The 23916-nt window shown below is 39.1% G+C and overlaps 1 protein-coding gene across 1 annotated transcript in view; it reads left to right on the plus strand.

The window, feature by feature from the left end:
• b4galt2 (UDP-Gal:betaGlcNAc beta 1,4- galactosyltransferase, polypeptide 2) overlaps nt 1–23916 on the plus strand; it is a 154984-nt gene that overhangs the window by 68268 nt on the left and 62800 nt on the right. The window contains 1 exon segment of the mRNA XM_087174734.1: nt 1106–1222. Within this exon segment, the coding sequence (XP_087030860.1) occupies nt 1106–1222 (117 nt within the window).

Raw genomic sequence — 23916 nt, forward strand, 5'->3', positions numbered from 1 at the left:
TATTCACAACCACTCCTTTCCCTCTCACTTATACACACACACACACACACACACACACACACACACACACACACACACACACACACACACACACACAGAGCCCATTTCTACCTGCATGAGCAAAAAAATATATTAGAAGTTCTGCACAGCAGCCATTAAGATATTGGCTTTTCACGCAATAATCACTTCTCACACTACGGAGCATCATATTTTGTTGTTTAAAAGGAATTTGCTGCATTCACTTTCTCCTCTATCACACCTCACTGAGGTCAAGGCGCTTTCATTAGCAGTGAAGATTACAGCAAGGTAGTTGCACCCATTGCAAATGCTTAACCATACAGAAAACCAAGGCCAATCTGCTGCCAATCTTCATCAGAGCGTAAAATTACCTTGAACATACAATCGCAGTTCAACCTTGGACTGTTTGGACAGCTGAGAACGACTCACTCAAAACACAAGAGATACAGAACTCAAACCCGACTAAGATCTGTGACGCCATTGAGAGCTGCCTCCTCGAGCTGCGTCCTCGAGCTGCTTCATTCATAATGAATGAAACCAACTTTATGTACACGGTGACATTAACCAGGAGGATTTTCTGCGGAAATGATTTTCTGGTGCAGAACAATTCACCGCAGGATGAGACGAAGCTCATTTAACTAAAATTTTTGGCAGTCAAACACTCTTTGACGCTCTGACACAGAAACACTCTCTCATTCTCTTCATCCGCATCAACAGGATAGTTTCAGATACAGCGTCTTAGAAGATTATAATTACATATTGTTTGTCTACTTCACCTGGATTGAATAAACTGATTTTCATTGTCTATATATCTGCCGATTGTTTCCTCGATTACAATTTTTTTTCCTAACAACAGTCCAAAACCTTAAAAATTCAGTTTTTCCAATGACTTTATCTATTAATAAATTATCAAAATAGTTCCCAAAATAGTTATTTTTATTGTAGATTGACTCATGAATTAATCGTCTAAGTTCTGGCTCTTTTTCTGCAACTGATTAAAAAAAACAAAGAGGTAAATTGTGGTTTACCATAAATTGACCAGTTGAATACAAACAAATTAACCACCAAAACCCTTTCTTTTGCTTAGGTGGCCATTATTATCCCGTTTCGACACAGGGAACACCACCTGAAATACTGGCTCCACTACCTCCACCCCATCCTCAGGCGGCAGAAGATTGACTACGGCATCTACATCATCAACCAGGTGGGTCAGCTGGGAGGCCGAGTGCTGATTATGCAGCTGATATTTTCACTATGGATTAATCTGGGGATTAGCAGCCATCTCTTTATTAATGTCTCGGCTGGTGTGTGGTCACTCTAACATAAAGCTCGCGTGTGTATGACTAAAGAAAAAAACCAAAGGAAGGCTGGACTGGCTCAAGTTGGCACGAGCAGCTAGCCCAGAGGCGTTCATCACACATGCTCTCGTTCAAGTTTTGTGTAGTCAGCTCAACAGCTTTCAGCAAACGCAGGCAAGGTGATGTCCGCTCTCTCTCTCTCATTACAACTGAAGCTCAACGACGTCGACGCCCCCCGACGCTGCTACACGCATGGGCACTCAATACAACACGTGTCTGAGTGAACTGATAAGCTCCTCCAGCGGCCGGCCAGCCAGGAGGAAAAAAAAAAAAAAGGAAAGTGATAATGTAAGCAGCCTGAGAATTTGAGCCTGCTGCTCAGCCTGTAAATGATTCATTATTTAGTCTATAGAACAGCAGTGAAAAATGACACATCACAATTCCCCTCTGCCCAGAGTGTTTTTATCCGACCAACAGTCCAAAAACCTAAAGGTATAAATGAAATAAAACAGAAAAGTAAAAAAAAGAAAAAGAAAAAAAAGAAGTGGAACTTTAATAAATGACATTACTGATAAATCGATTATCAGAATAATTGGCATTTGAAGTTGGATTTATCACGTCTCTCTCATTAAAAGTCAAAATCCTCAAGAAATCAAGATCCGACTCCTGTATGAGTGAGGATGCTAAGTAGGTCATGGGTAAAAAAACAAAAAACAAACAAACAAAAAAAAGTAATATTTGTTACTTGCACAGACCTCTGTTTCATGATAAACAGTGTTACAGGCCAAGTAACAAGCTGTAGGCATATCTTATTCCGAGCTCAAATAAGAAGTAGACATGAACTAGTTCTGTCAGCTTATGTTAAGTTATAAGCTTTGTGAAGGAATAATGAGAACACTGAGGCCATCGTCAGGTATTCATTAATACGGTGGGAAAAAGTCTATTACTACACGACGAAACTGAACAAGTCGATTTGCAGGTATTTAAACCCCTGACAGCTGCTGTGCCTCCTCTCCCGTTCCCTAGCTGCTCTTCGTTGATTGTTTTTCAGTGTCTCTTGTTCTGATCAAAAAAAAAAAAAATCAGCAGTGTAAATCATCACATCAATATATTTACTCCGTTCAGCAGCAGCACCAAGAGCTTGGTATTCAGTGTTGGAGAGTGTGCGAGTCTTCCACACTGCGTTAGGTGAGAGTTCTTCTTCTTCTACATTATGGGTAATGAGCTCTCCTCTCTGCCCTCTCTCTCCCCCATGGGCCTTGCGCAACACCTTAATCACTCCCCCTGTGGAACAGACCTTTGGTTCCACCTGCCCTGCTGTGCTCCGCTCTTGATATGGTGATGTTCCAGTGTCTTACTCTCTTGCTCTCTCCCTCACACTTATACACACACACACACACACACACACACACACACACACACACACACACACAAACACACGTCTCTGAATCTTTCTTATCTCAAATATAAGGCTGTTAGCGAGGTTAAGGGTGTGTTGAGCTGTTAGAGTCGTCGCAGCATCCTGAGCAGTTTTGAACCCAACCATCGCTTTTCTTTTCATTTATTTTAAGAACAGGATTTTGATCACTTCTTATTGAACTTTCCATCGCTTCTGCAAAACTGTAAATAATGATATTTTATCCTCAGTTTCATCTTGAGGCAGTGTAGCTTACTAAGAGGTCTCGCACCAATCAATGTATTGTTAATCTGACTTATACTGTAACTGGAGTTACACTCATCTACTTTCTGTTTTCCACTTTTCCATGATTGGAACTGTGGAGGGTTTACAACAGTGACAGTGACATGAATAGTAAAAATGATAGTAGCAAAACAGTTAATTTAGTGTTCGTCAAAACAAAATTACAAAGTTAAAGAACAAAATTTAAAAAACAATGCAATGCAACAACTGATTATAATCAGTCAAATTACAGCACAGAGAATGAGACGGAATAAAATACCCAACAATAAAATAAGATACAAACTGTTAAATACACAAATAAAACGTATTGAAACTGGAAAAATAAAACTTTAACTTTAACATGGGCTTATTAAATAAAATGGTTTTGTGAATTGATTTACAAGAGGCTGCTTTCTGAAGACTAAATATGTTCTCTCTTACATTAAAAGAATGAAAATGATTTACAATATGGTAGCTTGTTAATCCGTGTACCAGGTTTAGCCAAAAAGCATCAACCATGGAGCAGAAATATGATTTCACAGTTGACAGCGTAGAGCCCGAGTTTTACCCGCACTTCAAACAGACACTCATCCACTGCCTGCCTGTAATTATCTGCAAAACTATCAGATTTTACCTCACTCTATGATTCAGAAGTTCAGGGAGGGCTTTGTTTGAAGTGGAAATTACTGGAAAAAGATTTGAACTTGTTGAGATGCTGTACCTGACTTGTGCAGCCAGCTATGCAGTTGATTTGTGTAGTGGGGTTAATTCCTGCCTCTTGTTTTTGAATTTGTTTTAAACTCATTAAAAGATTTACCAGTATTTCTGCTACCATTGGCTGTGATGTGAACTTCACCTCCGCTATGTGTAGCAATGACTGCCGAGTTAGTCCCTTTTTATAACTGTTCCAAAAAGAACTGGCTCATCAGAAGCTGCTCAAGGGGAAAACACTTGTTTATTTCTTCTCATTTTTTGATTGAAATTTAAATTTGATAATACTATGTGCAGTGTGTAAAACAAGTGCTTGAACATAACTGTTCTTCCGTTCTTATTCTGTGATCTTTGCATTTTGTCAGGAAACCTCTCTGAATTAGAGGTGAGAACATGTGAGGACTTAGGTTTCCAGACAAGCAGACAGGAAGTCCCAAAAACACACAGTGAAGCAGGCAGGCACACGGACAGACAGGCAGATCAGGAGAAACTGAATCAAAGTGACAGAGATGGGGTTCTGACGACAAGAAGTCCTGATGTCTCTGACACGATGGGCAATTAAACCTTTACACCCGCCGCCACTTTCCGAGAGGACGGTGGAGAGCGCTTTTTTTTTCTTTTTTTTTATCGTTCTCACTCGAGTGTTAAATGAGTGGAAGTCTGCAACCTTTTAACACACAGCCACTGGAGGGGGGTCGAGGTGAGGCAAGAGGAGAGGAGAGGAGGTGATGTGAGGGGGGGTGAGCGGTGATAATTTTCCCCCTCCAGTCTCATCCTGTCATGTCAAAGCATGAGTCAAAACAGGCGTTTTATGGAAAGAAGAGCGCCTTGGAGATTTAAAAACAAGTGCCCTAGATACACCTGCACTGCATTTCAGACACATGCATGCAAGGACACACACACACGCATGAACACTCACAACATTATATATAAAATATAAAATTCAGTGTTTCACACTCAGAGGTTACTATATTCTTGGGTATAGGAGTAGCGCTTTATTGACTTTCAGTGTAAAGATTACAGGTCAATACTGTATGTATTGGAAACCTGATACAATAAGAGTCAGCAATACAGCTACACCCATACGCCCATACACAACCAAGGATGGAGGCAAGTCCACACTAAACCCCAGCGTGTGACTGAAATCAAAGAAACTCTATATTGTAAAGCACCAAGTCAACTGAAGGAAAAGACTTTGATTATTGTGTTGCTGTAAACTGTAACTGTTTTCAAACAGTGTGTTACTTAGTTAGTTATGTAAGTATGTAAGAGTTAAGTTTTACTAAAGTGAGCATTGAGATTCATATCTGTGATAAAATACTGTAGAGCTTCATTTACAAGCTTTTCTGGGATCTTTGAACATATCCCCTTATAACTCTTTATCTCAGGTGTCATCATGTGACCTTTGTATATAACTTTTGACTCTCTGGCCTTCTTGACCTTAATACTTGAACAGAACCAGGGATCTATTCAATCTGACATTATCAGATTTTTCTTATTTATCCTTATCTTATCAATATCTGCCTAAATGTGCAGTATTGTCTAATACTTTCTCTCTTTTTACCAAATAAAAACTATTGGGAGTCGCTGGAAAAATTTTCTACCACCAAAATAAAAATCACCCAAAAACATCTTTCAATCACATCATAAGGCTTTATCCCCCAGATTATGATCTCAGCCATCCAATTGTTGCCAGGTAACGGTAAAATAAGTTGAAATACAATAACTTATAAAAGAGGGCACGGATCACAGGTCCTATCACAGTGTCAGGAGCCGCTTTTCATTCATTGTTAAAACCGGCCGAATTCATGTGGAGGTTACTTCAGGGTGAAGACTGGTTTGTCTGCTCGCTGCACCATCTTGCTGCTCTTGTTTTGCCACGACCGGACATTATTAAGCAGCTATCATCTCGCTTTGAAAAGTGGTGTAGCTGCTGGTGAGGTACGGTGAGTAGGCGTTATAGAGGGCTCATGCGCAAAGTGATATAGCAACCTTGCTGTTCTGCCCTGCTGCTCTGTGTCCTCTCCGCCTGCCGAGGACCGGGGCCAATGTTTGTTTGTTGGCCATCAGCTCATCGTGTAAACTGGAGAAAAGCCCAGAGGGAGAGGTAGAGAGAGCGACAGAACAAAAAGAAAAGCAGGTGAGGGGGGGGGGTTGGTGAAAGAAGAAGAGCCATCTGCTGTTATGATTTTTATAGGAGCTTAAGGTCGATCCAAGCTGGATATCAGTATTAATTTATACCATCTGATACTCTCTAAGGGAAGGCTATGAAGCAAGAGTCACATAATGTTCTGCCTTTTCTTGTTTCTCCCCAGACATCTGCAGTGGAGGTGGAAGTATTCAGATCCTTTACTTACCAACCAGAACAACCAGTACTAGTACCAGTACAGTACCAGTACAACATCAAAATACTTAATTACTTAAGTCGTGCTTCACAAATTTGTTTTCATTTTTGGGATATTTCTCTAATCTTAACGCTGTTGTGAAATATTAGATAATTACCTCTTTGGACCTCGAGCTGTGAATTAAATGAAACAATCTGAGAAGTTTTGAGGGGAAGTGTCTCCCTAATGGAACTGCTAATAGCTCATTAACATCGGAAAACATGGCAAGTGGCGCTAACACTGTTTTTTTTGTAAAGGATCAAAAGCCAAAAAGGTTGGGAGCAACTGGTTTATCATGTTATTTATTTATAATAATGTAAAGTAAATGTGCTGAAACCTTCAACCACTGGACCAATGATGGCCTAGGGTATATTTGATCCTCTCCCCTGTTGCTAAGTTGCTGCAAAAATACATGCCTCAGGCTGTAACTCTAAAGTTCTGAGGTGCTTCTAAGTCTTAATCTCTATTTTCACAGCATTTTAGCACCAGTAGAAAATCGAGAGGACAAAAAGGAAAGCAGGATAAAAATGCAGCGTGCTGACATCTGGTTTCAACACACACAACACTATACTAAGCTTCTGCCAGACGCCTTGCTCCACTAATCCACCAAGATATGACCCGCTACCTCCTCTCTCCTTCTGCTACCCCTTCAACCTCTCATACACACACACACACACACACACACACACACACACACACACACACACACACACACACACACACACACAGTCACTTCCCAGTAACTCCTCTGCATCTGTCCAGAGTCTCAGGTTGTGTTGTAGAGGAGGGAGAATCCAGTCGGCCTTCACGCTGTGTGTACCTCTTATTCATGTCAGCACTTCAGCTCCAGCGATGTCCAGCAGTGGCTGGACACCAAAGGATCAGGAGGGATTAAGCTCTGTGCGTTTCTGTCTGCATTTGTTTGGTGTTTATGGTGAAGGTCACACTCAGGCAAACCAGGCAGTTCATTGGTCTACGAACGTACGACTTGGTCTACAGCATGTGTGTGCGTCTGCGTGTGTGTGTGTGTGTGTGTGTGTGTGTGTGTGTGTGTGTGTGTGCGCGCGTGTGTGAGAGACAGACAGCGAAAACACTTCTTGAAATGCCGGCTCGCGCCTCTTCACTTCACTGGTCGACCTTTGTGTTTTTTGATGTCTTAGTTGTGTTTGCTGATGTGCGTTGCTGAGACCAGGCTCCTGTAATGTCAACAAAACCAAAGCACTAAACAACGCCACAAATAGTGTGTCCAAACATTGTTAGTCACTGTCAAGAAACTAGGGAACAACTGCGATTTTTCAGGGCCGATACTGATAACAAGTTTCGGTAGTCAAGGAGACCGATAACCGATATTTGGAACTGAATATGCCAAGACAAAACTACAGCTGTGTAAGGACAGTCACCACTACGTCCAGGTGTTTCTATTATTTTGTCCACCCCATTTATATCAGTGAAAGAAGATAACAGAAACCCCTCTGTGTAATGTAACAGCTCCAAACGCTACATCAGACACAATGATAATCATTAACTGTCTAAAACAAAAAAAACTGAACATTATAACCTTCATGAAGGAGAATTTACTGCAGAACTGTTGTATCAGTCTACATAAGTTTTATATACGTGTTCCTAATAAACTGACAACTGAGTGTATATTAGTAATTATCAGGTGTGTGCACAGGCTGCAAAGAGCCTGACTGGAGTTAATTGGTTGATTTCGGTGCTGTTCTCACCTGTGAACTGATTCACCTGGCAACCTAAAGATGTTCTTTAATTTAATAGCTTTTGTTACCTGTCCAGTATCAGCCTGTCACAGTGTAGTAGCGAAATCATCGCTGCTTCAGTCGGGTTACTGCAGCTTTTCATTTTGGACACATGATCAATCACTCGTTTATATACAATGTTATTAGAGGTAGAATTCTGTACATTCATATCAAAATGTTTTTTTTTAATACATAGCTATATAATAAATTATTACCTAATCTACAACCACAGATTGCTTTTAAAAACATTTATTACAACCTTTAAAATGACAAAGGGGCAGCAAGATAGAAAAATATTGTAATTATATTGAAACAGTTTTTTTCATTATTAATAAAAACCCTGATGGTGTTATATGATGGGAACCAATATATTATATCATATTTGTACAGTATATCATGAAATAGCAAGTGTATGTAGCATAACACTGATGTGTTTTACTGTCATGTATTACAGCACAACTTCTCACAAATATAAAATTAACATTTCAATAACTAATTTTGTTGCTTTTCAGTTACTGTTTGCTGAAAACAATTCATTTGGACGACACATGTTTGTAAAAAGAAAAAAACAGCACAAAATGCTCATATCATCATAATGTCGTTCTGGTGAAGGTCAATACTGAATTAACAATCTTGCAGAGGTGTTGTCAAATTGTGAAACATATAACATACAGACATTTCTAGACTTCCTGGTTTCCTGTTTAGTGGCACCAGCTAGAGTGAAGAAGCCTCTGGAGATTACTTGAGGAGCATAAGGACATCACACTACTGTGGGTCACAAGAGTATTGACCCTATAGTAAAATAACTGTGTGTCTGTCTTTGTGAATATGGTAACGAGTTCGAGCTTGATATATAGGAAGAGTGTGATAGGAAAAGCCAGGCACCAGCCTAGAATATTCAATCCATACTATTCTTTATCTTTAGTTAGTATTAGCAATTTTTTATTCAGGTGATAGATGGAACAAAGCCTATTTAATTATAACATTCATTATTTTCTTATCTACTTGGAAAGGGTACAGGGCCGGTTGAGCTATTTAGACCTAAACCTCTTAGAATAAAGAAAAGGCTGTGCCAGACCTTTGCTTTTTTCTCTCCCTTTCAGTCTCCATTTCTCCCTCATTCACTTTCAGCAGCACTCTACCTCATGCATGGTTAATGTACTTTCTATCCTTCTGTACTAGAAATTGAAAATGTTAAAAACAAAAAGAAGAAAATGAGGGACTTTTTGTGCAGTTGACCATGGAATAGGATATTGATCTGATGAACAACAATCCGGTTTCCTTCCTCCTCCTTTGCCTCCTCCGCTGCGACTTTATGTTCTAGTGTTTGCTGGAGCCTTGGTACTGTTGTGTAGAGGAACTGTACATTAAAATAATGGTCTCATTCGCCCCATACCCTTAGACCCCACTGAGTCCCAGGTGCAAAGAGCTTGATGTGACTGCGCTCGGCCAAGCTGTGATGAATTATAGATTTAGCCGCAAACTCCTCCTCTCCTCTCCTCTCCTCTCCTCTCCTCTCCTCTCCTCTCAAAGGTTACTACTTGCAGTCTCTAATTGCATGTTACTAGGTCTACTTATCCATTAACACCACCTACAGTGGATAATAGTGAGATAAAAACTGTAACCTTTTCAGTCCAAAACTCCTAAAATGGCTATTTTAAAGAAAAAAACAAACAAACAAACTTCTGCTGGGCAGACACTGTACAGACTGAGCCCAATTTAAAAAAAAAGAAACATTTCAGGTCAAATAGCTGTCAGATCAGATGTTGTTTGTTCCGTTTAAGGAAGGTTGCGGTGCCTGAACAATCTGTTATGAACTGTAATGAGCTTGTTTTATTATTACTGGAGTAGTAGTTTACATTTTATGGCTAAAACTGTAGTCTTTACTGGAGAACCGACCAACTATATGATGTCCATCTTCCAGTCAAATGTAGCTCTATATTTTCCATTTTATTTTTTTAAAAGTTGAATTTCAGAGTAATGCTTCTTTTCTCTATTTTTGTGAGCATTGTTGAGAACTTAGTTGTCTTGTTTGAATTGACATTTATTGGAGTTGTAACTGGGCAAAATCACCCTGGGTTTCCATGCTCACATTCAGTGTGAGCACCCGTGTTGTGACCAGTCAAGTGATCTGTGAAGTGTGAGCACAGGAATCATATGTGCAGAGAGGCAGATTAAAAAGTGTAGTGTGAGTTAACACGAAGTACAGGATCAATACAAACACAGTTTAATGTAGATTCGCTCCATAAGATTGTTAGTTTTAATCACAAAGGTTAAACTATGTCCTCAACCCATACCACATCATACCACACCATGTCCTTGCACCATAAATTCATATAAGCCAGATTCAAAGTGCTGCATTTCAAAAACAAAAATGTGAGACTACAGTGGCACCACCAGCCTCCACCAAGGCTAGTATCAAACAACATACACCAGGCTTCAGAGAAAAAAATTCAAATCAAAGTAAATGATCTGCATCTGTCCCAAAATTGAATGGGTTCTTCCCTTCCCAAGTTCAGTGCAAATCAGCTCAGTACTTTTTGTGTAATCCTGCTGAGAAATAAACAGACATGGGTGAAAACATAACATCCTTGGCAGAGCCAAAAAATTAACTCAAACATCTCAAAATCAAATTTTTGCTCATTGGCCACAACAAAATTCATAATTCACTGGCAAAAACATTTACCATATAAAACTAGAGAAATCTGAATAATTTTTTTTTTCTTCTTTTCCAGGCATTTGAGACAAAGTTGGCAAATTTAAACACATCAAAATTGAACAACCGTTCCAATTTTTATCTGTGCCCCAGAATATTTCAGGGTTTGTTGAGCTTTGTCATGGAAGATTAACCCCCTTAAATCATCAGTTTGTACAAAATATAATCGGACTCACTTAATGCTTCTTCAAAAATCACACAGCTCACCTGCTTGCCTGTTTTCCTCCTGAATATTTTTCAACTTCAATGGCCAGAGGAGAAATCCCTATTAATATTTAGCAAGTGTTCCTTCTTCCAGAGGTCATTACTTGAAGTTTAAAACAAAAAGCAATAGCTTAAACTCGGTCAATTTAGCAACTGATCAACGACAATACTGATTAATGAACCATAGAAGACACACATGCATCATTTTAAAGAGCTGGTGCTTCTTGCATTAAAAATACAAAACATAAGCTGCCTGTTTCCTGCGGATAAATTGCACCGATATAATTTGAAGCATGGTGCAACGGTGAATTGACATTTCAGCATTTTAGTAATGCATAATTTAACGTGCCTTTCTTCTCTCAGCTTCCCTCTCAATCAAGCGCCCATTAAGGCCGAGCTGTTGAGATACCAGAAGACAGCGAGAGAAAAGACAAACATGGACGGACCTGTTCACACGTTATACTATTCCATAATACGGTGTGCCTGGCTATTTTACCTCTGAAATTTAGTCTCACTTTTATACACAGTCCAAGTCAACTTTAATGTCCCAAATGGGCAACAGGAGCTGCAGCAAGCATAAAAAATAAATACAACGCTCCATGTGGACCCAAGAGTAAACAGTACAAGATGTACAAACAGAAAATTTGGAGGAACTCACTCAAATCAATATTTAGTATGTAGAACAGCTTTTCTGAGACAAGTTTGCATGTCATAAAAATACACACATTGTACAATAAATGTAAACTTACACTATGATACACTACTGTCAACGGTAAACAATTTTAAACTCACATTCTCAAATATTAATTAAAAGCCTATAGTAATGATGGTGACATTGGCTCACAGAAGAAGACCATCAGATTTAAAAGATACTGTGAGAGAATTTTGGCTCAATATTGTGTTTGACTTTTTCCAAAGCATTTTTTGTTTTAGTGATGACTGCACTAGAATCTAACTCTGACATTATCTATCATCATGTTTGTGTGTATAACAGTCTTGGGGTATGAGTAATATCTCTTAACCTTAATAACGTCTTGTTGGGGCTTTTAGTCCCTCCTACTCTGTAATTACTCTCAGGGCCACGGTATTGTGATATTTGGACAGCGGCCCTTGACTATTCACAGTTTTCCTCTCATGCTGTCAGCCAGACAGACAAACCTGACGACCTTGCTATTCAGAGAGCTGAGAACAGCTGTAGGAAACCTTCTAACCACCTTGACAACTCACACTGAAGCTGTTTGGCTGCAACTCTGCTCTGTTTCCCTCCTGCACTCTGATTTGTGCTGAAAAGAGCAGAGAAATAAATCTTTTCTTTCCTTCGTGCTCAAGAAAGATTACAAGATTACAAGAGGAGATTAATTAGGAGTCTACTCCCCTGCTTTATTGGTGATTGAATAGATTTTAGTTTGCCTGTAGGTGGCTTTAGTTGGTTGAATATTGCTGATAATCAGCAGGAAATAAAATTGGTGCTGAAAGGCAATTGCAGATATTGCAAATATAAATTTTAAAAAAATGGACTGTTAAACTTAACTGTTGACAGGCTCAGAGATGTCAGATTTCCTCGCAGTGTGCACCTTATTTTGAAGTTGTGGTGATTTGATGGGATGCTACAGTGGTGCAGTGCAGAAAGACGGTGCTGGCTTTGAACCCAAAGGCCATCTGGGGCCTTTCTGTGTGGAATTTGCATGTTGTCCAAGGACATGGAGGTTGGGTTAATTAGCTCCAAGTTGCCTGTAGTAGTCAGTGGTTGTATGTGTCAGCCCTGCAATAGACTGGGAAACCATGGTGTAACCCACCTCTTGTCCAGTGTGTGATGAGAAAGGCTTCAGTCCCCTGCAACCATGGATGGATGGGTGGGTGGAGTTTTGGATAGTGTCATATGTGAATTTTATACTTGGTGTTACCACAAATTTTGCGAAACAAACAAGAGTGAATAAAATGGTGCTTTTGCTCAAGATTAAAATGACTGTGTTGTAAACTAAGTTCTGATTTGGTTATTTTTTCAGGATGCAAAACTAGAATAAAAAATGTGTCAAAATTTAGGGGTGAATTGGGAGCCAATTTTGATGCTCAGACTGAAAAAAGCTCTGCAATAAAAAAAATTATAAAAAAAGAAAAAAAAGACAGTTAAATATGATCCAAGAAGGTAGCTTTGAGTAATAGATCCACTGAAGGCTTATCAGATGCCAGAGCACTGCACAGGGGATTATATTTCTATGAGACAGGATTTTACAACTCTTGAAAGTCATCACAGCCATAATAATTTTTATACTCTGTTGGGAGGGGTTGCAAGGTAAGTGGTACTTACCCCATTCACATGAAGTTGCTAATCTATCAGAAATATGCACTCGTATATGTTTGACTGGCTGGTGGAGCGTCTTGCCTGATGATGTTGCAGTATACGGTTGAGCCAGATTCAACTTTTTTGCAGATGATCTTCTGCTCTCTTTGTCTGAGCCGTCTGCTCCTGCACTCCTCACTGAGGTGTTAAGGTCTGTCTGAAAACAGATATTATTTGTTTTGTTGTGTCTTTAACAATAACATCCTGCATTAATCTGCCTCTGTCGCTGAGTATGTATTGTATATAACAGCTCCATTTCCTGAGTGCAGGCCATCTCTGTAAAGGATTTAACCGATACTGTTATTGTCGAGGAGACATGAGTAGCAATATGATTTCATCTGGACACAGGAAATCAATTTTAATGTGGAGTATGAATGTAATAATAGCTAGACACAGTGTGGACATGCCACAGATGCTTATCTAAGATTGGTATCCTTAGATGGAGTGATAAAACTGAATAGATATAAACAGAGAAAACCTTTCAATGAGGGTTATGCTTTATATTTCTAAAGAGAGACACATTATAAACAACCAACATGTTTTTTAAACATTTGCAACCTGCACACCTCCCAGTGCATTTTATTATGAAGGCTAACATCCATTTTTAGTTATCTCTCTTTGTTTCATTCTGCCCTGCTTCTGTATTTCACCCTTTGAGAGTACTACTGGCAAGACAAAAAGAGGCTGCACTGAAGATAGGTTATAATAATGTCAGCAGTATTACAGATTATCTGTGGGGACAAGATCATTGTGCAGAACATACTGCAGTGAGGTTTAAAGCACAAAAGTGGAAAGGGAAAAAAATACTGTTAGTCATAATTGTTGAGAAAATTGGCTCAAATTGGTTCCCATTTATTGTCGTTTCTTCCTAATGGCTGCGGAGTGTGATTCCAAAGCAAGACGTGTATAAGTGAGACATCCTGTAACTTTCACTTATCTCTGTTATTATAGCAGCTCTTTGTTTTTTTCCCTTTTGTATCTAGACAAACCTTTGTCAGCACTGTCTGTTTTTGAGAGGAAGTGTGTGTGTGTGTGTGTGTGTGTGTGTGTGTGTGTGTGTGTGTGTGTGTGTGTGTGTGTGCGCGTGCATGCGTGTGTTCACAAATGCATGTGTGATCCCAGTTCTGCAGCACATTAAGTTCTGCAAATCTTCAGCTTCAGCATGCCAGATGAGGCTTATAAGAACACAACTGAATCATGAGCAAGTGCAGTTTGTCCCATGATGCATTTTTACCAATAACATATGTGGAATATCATGAATACATTTACATTAGTCGGTAAAAATCTGCCACCTCTGTAAAGAAACATAGTTCATATCATATTACATACATATATTAAAGTAATGTGTGTTTATGGAGTGTGTTTTATTATGAAATGTTTTCTTTGATCATGTGATATAGCTCAACTAAACTCGACAATGTGATATTAATCATTATACACTGAGTTTGATACAGGAAGACTAATCTGCATATGAATATGTTTGAGCAGAAGGTAACCAGATTGATCAAGATGAGCTAAATGAAGAAGTTAAATATCTTTTTGTGCTGCATGAAAAAAAAGAGCTGTTTCCAGTGTTGATGATGGATGTTTATTTGGTCAGTAATATAACGATTGGCCTTGGAATGTAGTGTGATGGCAGGTGTTATACTGGGTTATGAGAACTGCGGACTGACCTTCAACTTGTTTATCTTTGCCTTTGTGTCAACAGCCCAGCAGTCAGAGAATCTCTGTGAAATGAGAAAAGGTTTTCCACATCTTGATGAGGAAACCCAGGAGGGTATGAGCAGGGATAAACCACCATATTAAATCTGTGAGAAAAAAAAAGAAGTTATCTGTCAATAGCAGCTAACATATCTGTGAAAATAATACATATTGATTTGGCAAAATGGATCTGATATTGTTCTTCTCAAGGTCTCAGCGGGAGAAGCCTGTTGTACTCGGAGCTGTGGCACAGCGAAAGCTTCCTTTTGAAAAATTAAACAAAGGGAGGGTTTGTACCGTGAGTTGGGAGAGAAGAGAATGCTGTCAAGATATCTGACATGACCTTCACTCTGTGAGAGAAACCATTCTGTCTCTTCTTTTTCAGCTCTTCTGCCTCCTTTTCTCTCAGTGGTATGGTTCTGAATAGACAGTTGGAAGATTTAGAAAGGAAGACTGACTCTAAACAGAAAAAGAGAAATTGAGGAATGCCAAGTGAAGACAAAATTGTGTTTGTTCAAGATGGATGTGTGTTGTTTTTCTGCTTTGTGTTGGTGTGTGATTCAAATGTTAACTGAACCTTGGCAGGAGGTAGACGTTATGATAGCACTGATGTCACAATAGGGGAGAGTAGAGGAGTTTTATTTTGTGTTTCTTGACTTTCTATATGTGACTCGACTCTCCAATGCTACCAGTACTTGGGCAGATAACATCAGAAAAGAAGGGAGCGACAGGTCAAAAAATTAATATTGTGCTTGTTTACCTTTTCGATGGAGTCCGCAGAATCCTAGTTAGCAGCTTTGTAGGCTGGGAATGCTTTAAATAATGTTCTCATTGTAACCTCTAACTCGCACAAACCATTCAAAATTACACAATTGGTGTGAAAGACGGGTAATGCAGCAAACATACCTGAAAATAGAAAGTATGTGCTGCCGTAGGACAGAAAGATTAAACCCCAACCCCAAAATATATTAACGTCAAACCAGATAACCACGACTTTAGAATAACCTTCAAAACTTACTGGACATTTAGACCAAATCATCCCTACGTTACAGAACACAGCTGCGTTAGTGGGGATGTGCTGCTTCAGGTAGTGGAGAGACAATTCAATATAATCCAGTAGATCCTGACCATATTTTAGTAATGCATTTAATATCCCCTGTCTTAATATTTTTGGCAACGTCAGATTGAATGACCGAGGGGTACAACAACACTGACGTAATGTGAAAATAGGTAATACCATCAAATGGAACAGAGTTGCACTTTAACCTTTCCACTCCATTTCCATAGTAATGCTACTGCTTTACAACTCTATAATTCTCCATCTTCTAAATAACACTGGAGCTCTGAATGAATGGTGCTGCAGTAGAACAAAAAAATCTCCCCTTGTAAACCTTTGCGTTTAGCTTCACAGATTCTTCTCAGCGTTTCTCAGCAGGGGTTAACTATCAGTACACAGTTGTTAATACATGAATTAGAGCTTATGATATGTTATTGGCCACCCACAGGCTAGTAGAAGCTGGTTGGACCGAACCTGCGAGTGTGTATTTTCTATAAAAGTCAGTTTAGAAGACAACAACTGTTGTGATTCACACAGACGTGGCACAAAATATTGAGTCATTATTTTAAACTCAAGAAAAACTCTTGCTAAATATACAACATTCAGCTGTCTGGGATGCCAGCTGCCTGATGGTGACTCTGCCCTCCGGAAACACTTTGATTCACATCATGTCATTCTTTTCTGCTGCCTCATTCGTTATTTTCATGTATGAGGATTTCTTGTTGTGTATTACTGCTGATGTAAGCTACTGCTGACCTTCTGCCCTCACTGTGTCCGAAGGTGCAGAAGTGAGGTAAACACACATCCAGTAAAGATTAAAGGCAGCCACTGTTCTTCAAGGTTTCAAAAACGAAACTGTGAAAACAGTATTGGTTACAATAAATCAAATTCAGTGTTAGTGGTTCCAAACAGGAAAAAGTTACTATTGAATTAAGGTACTGTATGTAAGAAACACTTTAATCGCTTTTTCATTGCAACTTAAATAATGAGGCTTCCTCTGACACTCTCAGTTACCTAACAGCCTGTGGACTGATTTCTATGTAACGGACTCGGACCAAATTTTCACATTGAACCTTTAACTAGAGTTCAACCAAAGGTAAAAAAGTGAATTAATAGACTTGCTGTTAAATTAATTGCACCGTCCTTTATGCCAGGAGAAGTGTTCACAGACTAATCGACTAGTTAGTCTCTTACTGAATCCACAGGCTGTGCAAGAATCCCTGTCCTCAACTCCTGCAGAATAAAATTGCATTGCAGTTGCATAGAAATGTGCTTCCCTTTTCATTACATGTATTTCATTTCTGTACTTTGCCGGAGGGATTCATCATGTTTGTCACAAAACACACACACACACACACACACACACACACACACACACACAATATGCTTAGGTACGTACACGCACTGGAGAGGCCATTTTTGACATTTGACACGTTAATGGGCAATACACGGAGTGGAAGTGTGACAGGGCTAATTAAATCAGACCTCACTGACATCATTTCATTCACCTGCTAGCGCACAAGAGGCGTGCTGCAGACTGAGAGGCAATGTTCCCTGAGACATCCACATTAACGAAGAAAATACATCTTTAAGCATAAGAATTTCTTTTGTGTTTGTGTGTGAGTGTGGATTTGTAAGAGGGTGTTGTATTTCAGCAACTTGCAGCAATGTGAGACGGTTTGTCTGTTGCTAAGGAAGCAGGCATTCATCCCTGACTTAGTGTGTGACAGGTTATTGTATCTCTGTCTAGCCTTACATTCTGCTCTGTGTGTGTGTGTGTGGGAGGGAGCGAGGGAGGGAGGGGAGGCAGTTCAGGGTATCATGGCTGTTGTCCCTCACCACCCGCATGATGCCATATTTGCCACTGATAGGTTCATATTGTTATTATAAGTGCCTGACAACATTATAGATAGGATTTACAGAGACAGACCTTTTTGTTAAAGAATAGGATCTTTGCTAAAACAGAAACTTTTTATGGCTCTGTTCAAAGCCACCAGACTCCACTGACAAAAACGGTCATTTTAACCACCGGTCCACCGCTGCCTTGATTGGTTTGTTTGTTTATGTTGTGTGGTCCATTTATGTGAGTAAAGGATTTGGAATTATTCTGCCACGACTGAAAGTCACACAATAATACGTTATAATGCGTTATCCTTTTAAACGTTGCATTATCCCGCAGAAATAATCAGCATTCTCAGCACTAGTGCCGTGTCTGCACAATTTTTAAGCCATTGTCAAGCCAAAATAATAGATTTGTCTCTCACCTGGTATTAACACTGTGGTCAGCACAACTAGTGGGTCACATAGGTCCTTTGTGCTGATTACCACTGGGAAAACCTGCGCTTACAATAACTATAACATACCTCCCTGTCACTGGCATTAATGTGAAAACGCCTACCAGTCTCCGGCTGTATAATTCATTCCATTCGTCATGTAAGAATTGTTAAAAAATTGAAGTTACAGAAATAAATTAAGTATTTTCTGTAGTTCAGGCAGACAGGAACATTTTCAATCCAATCCAAATATGTGAAAGGGTCGGACCTATCAAACAGTTCTTTTAAACATTTCAGTGAGCGGTCGGTCGGTTATGGAGACTAATCCAATTTGATTTGATAAGACAAGCAGAGGGGCCCAGTGGAGCCACTGAGGATACCCTGTTTTCCAGGGAATAACAGTTTTCCACAAAGTTTAACTTTCCACTTCATGGTGTCGTGTCTTTAAGGCCTCGATATACTGATTTAAAGTCCACGCGGATGTAGATCTTGTGCTGTACACAGACGTCTGCAAGGACATCAGATGATCTATGTCACGTGGCTCCTTGTGGCTACACAGAGACGGAAAGTATAATTTAGTTCATACTCCTGAAGTCTGGAGTGTCGACATTCGCAATTTATCAAGCAGGGGCGCTTGTGCAGACCTCCTGTGGACTCGCAGAGAGGCTGCTGCCCGTGCTGTTTTCACCAGATGTCTTTCAGGAAATTTCCCATTAATTCATTGCAATATGGAAGCAACTGAAAATGTGTGTAAGAATATTAAAAATAATTATTCCAGGTAGGCAGAACATTTAGGCAACTAAATTTAAAAACAAAATCTAGAAATTTTAAGGTATCAAAAAGTGAAGGAAGTCAAGTCAGTTTATGTAGTGTTGAGCAAATAGCTTCTACAAAGAAGTTAAGAATACAATCGGATTCAATCAGTCATAAATAAATATATTTGAAATGCGGAAAGTAAATGTGGATGAGTTTAAAAGTACAATTATTGCAGAGAAAACTGAATAAAGAAACACAGAAGACAGTGTTCTCTCTGAATCCTTGGAAATACTTCACAGGCTCTGGAGCCCACATTATACCAGCACACACTGGGTGAGAGACATACTGGGTGTACAGGTCATCAGTCTGTCTCATTTTATTCTTTAATCCTCTCACTGAATTTCCAGTTCAGGGTCTTGTTCAGCATAATTGTCTGTCTCAAGCACTGCTACCAGCACTGAGATCAAATATTAAAGCTTTTAGATGAGACATCACTTAATTACAATCTCATTTTCTTTTCAGAAATATGTATGTATGACGATTAGAATTTAAATAATAGCGCCGGTCATTCATTATATTCACATTAAATATTAAATTATGAAGAAATATTCAACATGAGATAATCATAACAGAGTAGCAGCTCTTTTCTTTTTAAATGTTTTTTCATCCTCCAGAGAAAATGTATTTTTCCACAATCACTAAAAGGTGAGTTTGTTACAGAATCAATACATCATTAACTTCAGAGATGCTTTTGCACAGGCAAGATAAAGGGTTACTTGGTCTTCAAATAGATCTCAGTGACATATTATTGTCTAGACATGTACAGTACATGAATGATTCAGCTGTTTGGAAGAAAAACTTTTCATCATTTCAGTGGTTGCATAAAAGATAAACAGCGTTCAAACTAATGCTTATACACGCCAAGCTACAGCTTAGCACACCCTGAAAAATAAAAAAGCTTAAATTCCTCAGATTACCTTTTTAAACCATTGACAGTAACTTCTTAGCCCATAATATTTTAAATAATGTGTGAGGAGAAAAAGTCATAGAGTGGTAAAAATTGAGATCAGTCAGAAACATTAAAGTTAATGTAAGATAAAGACTGCTTCATGTCGGCTAACACTATTCCCATTTCCCTGAGCTGTCACTGCCACGTACACTATACATTCCTCTGAAAGATCTTAATTTGTGATAAATATGCACTAGAGAGGGAGGTCACAGGCTGTGTTAGTCTGCTCAGTGGGATATTGGCATTTTCCTCCACCATTCCTCTATTTTTTTTATCCTCATCATATGTATGCCCTTTCAAACGTTGCAGAATGGAGGGCAGCTTCTGTTGGGATTTAATTATAAACTGACCTGGCGTCACATCATATCACAGAGGGTCCTCGCATGTAATTCAGGGATATTAGACCAATGATGCCCTGTTGCCGGGTTACTGTAGGCAGACAGATGATGAAGCAAAGCAGCACAACAAAAAGGAAAAATGACAGTAGCATGCAATTCATAAAAATGGCTTTGATTCGGGCCAATGTAACAAATGTGACACTGTGTTGTGGAGTATTTTGGTTTCAAACCTGTGCCCAATATTGAAATCCATAGACTTTCTAAGAGAAGGTTCTACTACAAAGATGAACTAATTCACTCTAATCCTCTTATGATCAAACCAATTCTGATCCTCTAAATCCAAAACAAAGATATTAAATGAAATCCATTATAATCCACTGTAGCAAACTTTCTGCAAAGGAAACATCAGTGTCAGGTTTAAAAGGGGTTTTAACTCAGTTTTGATTGAATTTCTACTGGAGGTTGGTTTTCATTATAATTCCATGGTTAAAGCTAATTGGATTTTTAATTAGAAGTTTCAGAAGTGTCTGCAGCTATGAAACACCTTGTTACCTTAACTAACACTGTCTTTTACATTTCTGTTTAACTGGTCAACATAAATCAAACTGATCTCTTTGAATATCATAACCCGAGTCTGCAACAGATGGCAAGTGTACCTCACCAATGTGGGTCAAGTCTCTATCTGAATGTGTTTCTGGTGTTGTTATTATGCCGCTCTTATTCTCCATATGTTGCTTTGCACAGGTCCAAAATTTTAGACTCAATCCGCAACAGACTGTTGTAAAACCTACCTGAACTAATCACATATAGATTAACGTTCAAAAGAGAGACCTGAGACAGCCAGACCTGAGGATGATTAGACCTGATCCAAAAATGTTGTCAACACGAACAGACCATAACACAGAAACAACACAAACATTGGCAGCAGCACGATGTTCTATCAATTAATTTGACCAGTACAATCATGCTGATGATGGTTTATAGCTGAAACGCATTCGTTGTTTTTTCCCCATTAAACAAGAAGATAAACAAGGTAATAACAATAATGAAAACTTGAAAGGTTCTCCAAACACACTATTTTCTGCTGCAGTGATTTTGATATTTGGTATTCAGTAGACCTGAGAGGAGTGAAACCTTGTCCTTGACCTCGAGGCAAGTCTCGGTTCCTCAGAAAGGAGCGGACCCGTGAAGACTTCTATTCCATAGGTAGCTGTTTAAACCTTTACTTTTGTGACGACCTCAAATGACTGTTCACTGAAGTTCAGCCTCTGTTGTTACGGTTGCTATGCTTGTCAAATGACAATGACTATGTTTGTAGTTTACAATGAAGGTGGCTGATTTTCCATCAAAACTCATGGTCATTTTTGAACAATGGGTCAGCGATTTCACACTGAAGTAAGCAGAATTTGTGTATTAGTGTAGAAAGTGTATTCACATTGCTGTGGAACAACAGCTGTTGACCACAGTGAAAGACGGATGAAAAAACTAATCACTTGTGTTTCTGGGTTTCCAGAACTGTACAATCAAAAATTGGCTTCATATCAAGGTGATGTTTGCCTTGACTAAGCATGCAGATTCTGCTACCGGGCTTATTATAAAACGCTGTTTGAGTCTCTGAATTTTAACGATCTACTGCTAGCTGTATCAGCATTTGTTGCTAAGACGTAGCTGTTATTTAAAGCGTAAATACTGCACCGACCAATCCTACTGTCAGCTGAAACGGCAACTGTCACCAGCAGATTTTATCAACTTTAATTAGCTAGAATTAGCTGAAAGCTCAGAAGGTTTCCAGCTGATTGAATTTACTGTAAAAATTTGTTCATAATGGCTTCATGCATGATATCATGCTACATCTAATAACCAAGGCAGAACATAAGCATCCTCTTCATTAGATGATCCCTGTAGAAGACATGGAAGTAAGGAGCAGCGTTCTTGTCTTGTAGGGTACAGCTAGTTAGCCCCACAGTAAAGTATTACTCTGTTTTTCAAGTTAAAGTCTTGAATGAGAAAACATTGGGGAATAAGGCCACTGAGGCTTTTGACAAATGTAGTGCTATCTCAAGTTCAGCTGGGGTTGCTGAAACACAAACTTCTCCAAACCTGATAAAAAGCAAAAGCTGCTCCAAACTCTGATATAGCAGCATCTGTTTCACCCATGTTCCAGTGCCAGATGAGATGTTTAGTAATGTAACCTGTTCGCTAATGATGTGCTCCCTGGCTTTGAAAGTAATGCTCAGTTTCTATTATAATTCCTAAGCTAGTGAGCTGGTCATACTAACAACATAAGGGCAGGTAAACGTTAAAGCTGTTGTGTTTTTCATTTTCATTTGAATTCACTGTGAAATGTTATCGGTCTGGGATTTCTTTGGCCTTGAATGAGTATAATTTCCTCTATGCACATTTTTGAACATATTGGGACGAGAGCAGGCAGATGGTTGCAAACTAATTTCTCATGACATCCTGATCATATTCCAAGACTCCTACCCTACTGGGACCAGTGCTCTAATTCCCTACATCGAGCTTAATAACACGAGCTTCCTCAACAACCACTTACCAGGTGTAAAACTGGCGGGAAAACATGGGGGCGATTGACCTTAATGACATGCTTGTGAATTATTAATTGAATCACATTTGGTGCATTTACATATCAAACTGCAAAGCACAGGAATGTATAGCTGACAGTAGGGCAACGAGAAGCAAGAAGTGAAATTCTTATTTTTCAATCAGAGCTTGTTTTTTGTATTGATTACCCTCAAAATTAAATTCCAAACCAGCTTTCTCAGTCGTGTTCCATTTTATGCTTCCCTGCTGGGTGCTAACAATAAAATATTAAAGCTCTGTTTGTGCTGAATATTGTGATACTGTACACAGCATGAGAATCTTCTGCCTCTCTCTTGTCAGTGCTATAAGACAGGAAATTTGGACCAGGTTTTCAAAGTCTACTACCGACGGGGAGTAGTGACATTTATCTTGAAATAACCTTTAGTCAAATGGCCTTCAGTATCTCACAGCGGTGGTTCAGTCCTATTTGGCTTATCATATAGAGAGCGTATAATGAGAACAGCAGATAGACGGAGGCTTAAGGAGGCACCTTTTTATAAAAAAAAATAATAAAAAAACCCCACAAAGCATCAGTGGCATTGAAGCTGCTCTCTGTTTATAACAAAGGGAAAACAGGCTGGTGCAAGAATAAAGGCTAGTTACTAAGAATAACCAAATTAAATAAAATTTTTCTATAAATGTTAGTTTATTTTTCAGAGGCTTTGGAGCACTTGGATTCCAAGAGTGTTCACTTGAGTTGGTCACTCAGAGAACTGCTATTGTTTCTCAGACACCTGTTCAAACTAGACATTAGTGTTTTTGCTATGTTATTAATCCAAGACCCTGTGTGTCTTAGTTAGCAAGATATCCCAAAAAGGTTGATTCCAAATTCCAGTGAAAAATCTTTTAATGTTAAAATATTGGGCAAGGTTGGTCAGACGGTCCACCACTCTGCTCCAAACTTTCAAATGGATAAGTATGTAATTTGGTACAGACGTTCATAGTCCCCAGAAGATGAGTCCTACTGACCTAATGGTGGTGATTCCCTCACTTGCTCTCTAGCGCCACCATGTGTTTGAAATTTTTGGTTTCTAGTAAAATTGTCTTGACAACTATTGGAGAAATTGCAATGAA

Source organism: Seriola lalandi, unplaced genomic scaffold, assembly GCF_002814215.2.
Source record: "Seriola lalandi dorsalis isolate HSWRI2012SDOR001 ecotype SW California unplaced genomic scaffold, Sedor1 jcf7180002054377, whole genome shotgun sequence".
NCBI lineage: Eukaryota > Metazoa > Chordata > Actinopteri > Carangiformes > Carangidae > Seriola > Seriola lalandi.